This window comes from Notothenia coriiceps, unplaced genomic scaffold (assembly GCF_000735185.1).
Source record: "Notothenia coriiceps isolate Sejong01 unplaced genomic scaffold, NC01 NC01_scaffold00015992, whole genome shotgun sequence".
Taxonomy (NCBI): Eukaryota; Metazoa; Chordata; class Actinopteri; order Perciformes; family Nototheniidae; genus Notothenia; species Notothenia coriiceps.
Genome location: NW_011348693.1, coordinates 1 through 3,774, shown reverse-complemented (window position 1 = coordinate 3,774; position 3,774 = coordinate 1). Strand labels below are relative to the sequence as shown.

The following is a 3,774-nucleotide window of genomic DNA, read 5'->3' as shown; positions in this document are numbered from 1 at the left end:
TTTTTTTATGAGATCCATTTGTGGCGGACGATATTTAATTGTAGCGGCCCGCCACAAATAAATCAATGTATGGGAAACACTGCGATATATACTTCCACTTTGAATACCATCACCTGGTTGCTATCACACTATGATACATGCTACACTTATTATAAATACTGTTACTCGTGCTGGATGAGTAGTTTGTAAATTGTAAATTGTGAAACTTCTATTTGATCTTTAATATTTGATGCATGCTTCTTAATGAATATGAAGCTATCTTTGGCTCTTTACTTGCTGTAATCATGTACATTCTGATTCTGAGAGACTCACAGTTCTTGTCTGTATCTGCGGAGCTTGGATTTGGTGTCAGCGAGCTCCACAGACAGATGCTGCTTCTCCTCTTTGGTCAGGCCAGACGTATTGACAGACGATCCCCCGTTACTCATCCCCCCTCCTCCATGGCCCTGCCCCCGCTCCGGGCTGTTCATTCCCAGGTTCCTGCAGCCCTCCTGGGGCTGCTGGCTGGACAGGTAGTCCCTCTCCTGGGTCAGATCCACGATCACCTGAAAGGCAGAAGGGATGTTGCTGAATTCCCACCCCATTTGACTTTTCTCAATGAAATACTGGCAACATGTCTTATTATAATTGAACCATTTCCCGACATAAATCCATTCATTAGTGTAGAAAATCCTCTGAATCAGCATAATACCATGTTAAACCTATAAACTGGAATGTATCCATAATATCAATAGCTGATTAATGCTATGAAACCACTGCAAATATTGAAATGTACACATTATTACATATTAGAATTGTGATATCATTTTTTAATATAACTTCTTATGTTTATTTTAACATTGTTATATCATTTTTTTTATTGCACATTTTTACTTTAAAGTGGACCTATCATGCTATATTTGAATAATATAGTGTAGGACCATACCTATATAAGGCATATTTATACTTTTTATTTTTCAAAATACCAAACAGATCATGCATTTTAGCCATTCCTCATTTCGCTCAATGTAACACTGTCTTTGCATGGGCTGATTCTGTGAGAACAGCACCATCTACAGGCCTGGCATATGTACTACAGCATCTCCAGCGCTTTCCAACGGCAATGTCCGTGGCTTTTGCATGATAGGTCACCTTTAAGTCAGTTTTTTTATATTCCTATTTGATTCTATTTCATGTTATATTTTTATTGCACATGTTCCTTCAACTTCAACTTTTATTTGATGTTTTATTGCACAATTTTACATTTACTTCTTATACTTTATATATAAAAAAAAGTTTTATTCTAAAATGGAGCAACTGTTAAGAAACCCAATTTCTCTGGGAAAAACTGAAGCATTATGATTATAAATGATTTTGATATGTAACCAAGCGATCTGCATAATATTCATCATATTCTAAGTAGAAAATAATGGCTGGCATTTTTTATGGGGATTTGAAGTGTTTGAAACAACAAGTACAAGTATAACAGCAGTATCAGCCTGGCAGGGGTTGTTGTGTGTGAGTGTCCTTACCTCACTATCTTTGTCTCTCTGGTTGATCAGTTGCTGTAGCGACGCAGCCATGTTGCGGGACAGAGGCTCCAGCTCCTCCTGACCGAGCTCTGGCCCTTCATCCAGCCAGGAGAGGTCCAGGACGTTCAGCTGGTTGTGTGTCACCTGACACAGACAACACACACACCATTTTTATTTCAAATATAAGACCGGCAGTATACTCTAATATAAAACATAGTGACTTCCACCTTGCCAGTGGCGTAATAAATACTCATATTTTATTCTTAAATAAAAGTTACAATAATTCATTGTGAAAAATGAAAAAGTAAAAGTTCTGTATTCAAAATCTCACTTGAGTTCAAGTTTAATTATTGAATTAATTAATTTGCTGGAAATGTTAACCCATGATTTGATGTCAATGTTTATTTATTAGTTAATTTTGTATTAGTTAATTTACACATTCAGTTCAGATTCTAGCACTTCATCATATCTATTGGTAAGACTATTCAAATAAGATGTCACTTATTACAGCTGCATACTAATTAATGTATTCATTGACTTGTGAATGTATTACATTTTTTATTTGGCTTGACTTGTTTGACAAGTGTGAGTTTAAACAATGCCCGTCCATACAGCAAGTGATGACTCTTTGAAGTAAGGTTAACTAGCATGCTAACATGATTAGCATGACCCTTTCATCCAGCAGATAATAGCCCAGTGTTTCCCCTAGGATGGAGTCATAGCAGCGGTGCTAAGGCACAGCAAAATGTGAGCGCGGAGCACGTGGAATTTTTTAGTGTGTGCGAAGTGCACCCCGCCAATATGTTTCTATGTGTCTGCCCGCACAAGAAAGGCTCTTGAGGCGCTACAGGTGTATTTTGCTAAATCACCTTTATTGAACATACAGTAACACAAATACTACACATCCATATAACAAACAATCAAAATAAAATGTATGCAATTTATTTATTTTAACCTGCTTTATTTGGGGGTGGACCTAGGGGTCACGTATTATTATTTTAATGTATAAAAAAAGAAATTATAATAATAATAATACAAATAATTTTGTTTTTTGGGTACCTGGCTGGCGCCCCGTAGCAGCGGCCCGCATACATTGTATTTAGGGGAAACACTGAATAGCCTCTAAGAAGTAAATGCATGAATATATATGGCATCATCTACAGAGTACAGAAAACATTACAGAGTTTTATAGTCTTCCGCCCCGGAATTATTATACTTCCAGAAAGCTCAAAGAAGAAATCTGATGTCTTTAAACAGAAACTGAGGTTTTCCTATAACAATAACCACCGTTTTAAATGTAAGAAGTTTCACATTCTGTAAGTATACAGTGGTGCAGGAATGAGGTCTGATCTGAGGAATGTGTTAGCATTTGAAAACTTCTGGTTTCCTAGTCTCAACAAAAAACTCAACAAAATAAAAAAGCTTTTTTTGAGTTTTTGAGAATTCACATTTTGTTCTATGTCATAAAATAAGTTAGCGGTGGTGATGGGCAGCCATGCAACCATGATGTAGTTTCTTTATAACCTTATGTTAGTTTTGACTTCTGGCTATTGCATTGACACTTAAAAAATGTCAAAGTGGTGTTACTATGTGGAGATTATCTTGCTGAATAAAGCATTTGAAGTATCAAAAAGGATGAGTTCGGGGTCCGGTTATGACACGCAGCTGAGAGGTCGGGCGGGACGAGGCTCCGACGAAATTAATATATTTCTACAATATTTAGTATCCAAATCGAGCTACTTGTGACCGAAAACATTTGCCAATATAGGCTTTATTTCGGATAATGTCGAAAAATCGAGGGAGAAGACAGAAAGACGATAAAAAGACAGAAATTGGAACTCTACACGAGGACATCACGGACGAACAGACACCTAGCGATAGCACGATGCTAGCCCAGGTGGACTATAGCCAGGATGAGAACCAGATCTTAGCAGCCATACAATCCATGAGAAATGACTTTTCTGGACAACTACATGAAGTGGTTTCTTCCAACCGAGAGATAAAAGAAGCTATCGGGGCATTTTCTGAAAGGCTCACAGAGGCAGAAACCCGCATTAGCACAGCGGAGGACCAGATCGCTTCGCTAGCAACCCAAGCTAATGCTACGCAGAAAACAGTCCAGAAGCTCATCTCACAGATGGAAGAGCTGGAAAACAGACAACGCCGCACCAATCTGAGGTTGGTTGGACTACCCGAAGGATCGGAGAGTGGAGATGCCCGTACATTCCTAATGACATGGCTTCCCAGGGTGCTTGACATTGAA

At 38.2% G+C, this 3,774-nt stretch overlaps 1 protein-coding gene across 1 annotated transcript; it reads right to left on the bottom strand.

The window, feature by feature from the left end:
* Positions 1–312: 312 nt before the first annotated feature.
* On the bottom strand, positions 313–1,765 carry LOC104949369 (protein Daple-like; the record flags this gene model as incomplete). Its single annotated transcript, XM_010775730.1, has 3 exons — positions 1,739–1,765; positions 1,512–1,655; positions 313–545 (listed from the first exon to the last, which is right to left on the bottom strand). Coding segments are annotated over exons 1-3 (404 nt in total), but the record flags the coding sequence as incomplete, so codon positions are not given.
* Positions 1,766–3,774: the final 2,009 nt, after the last annotated feature.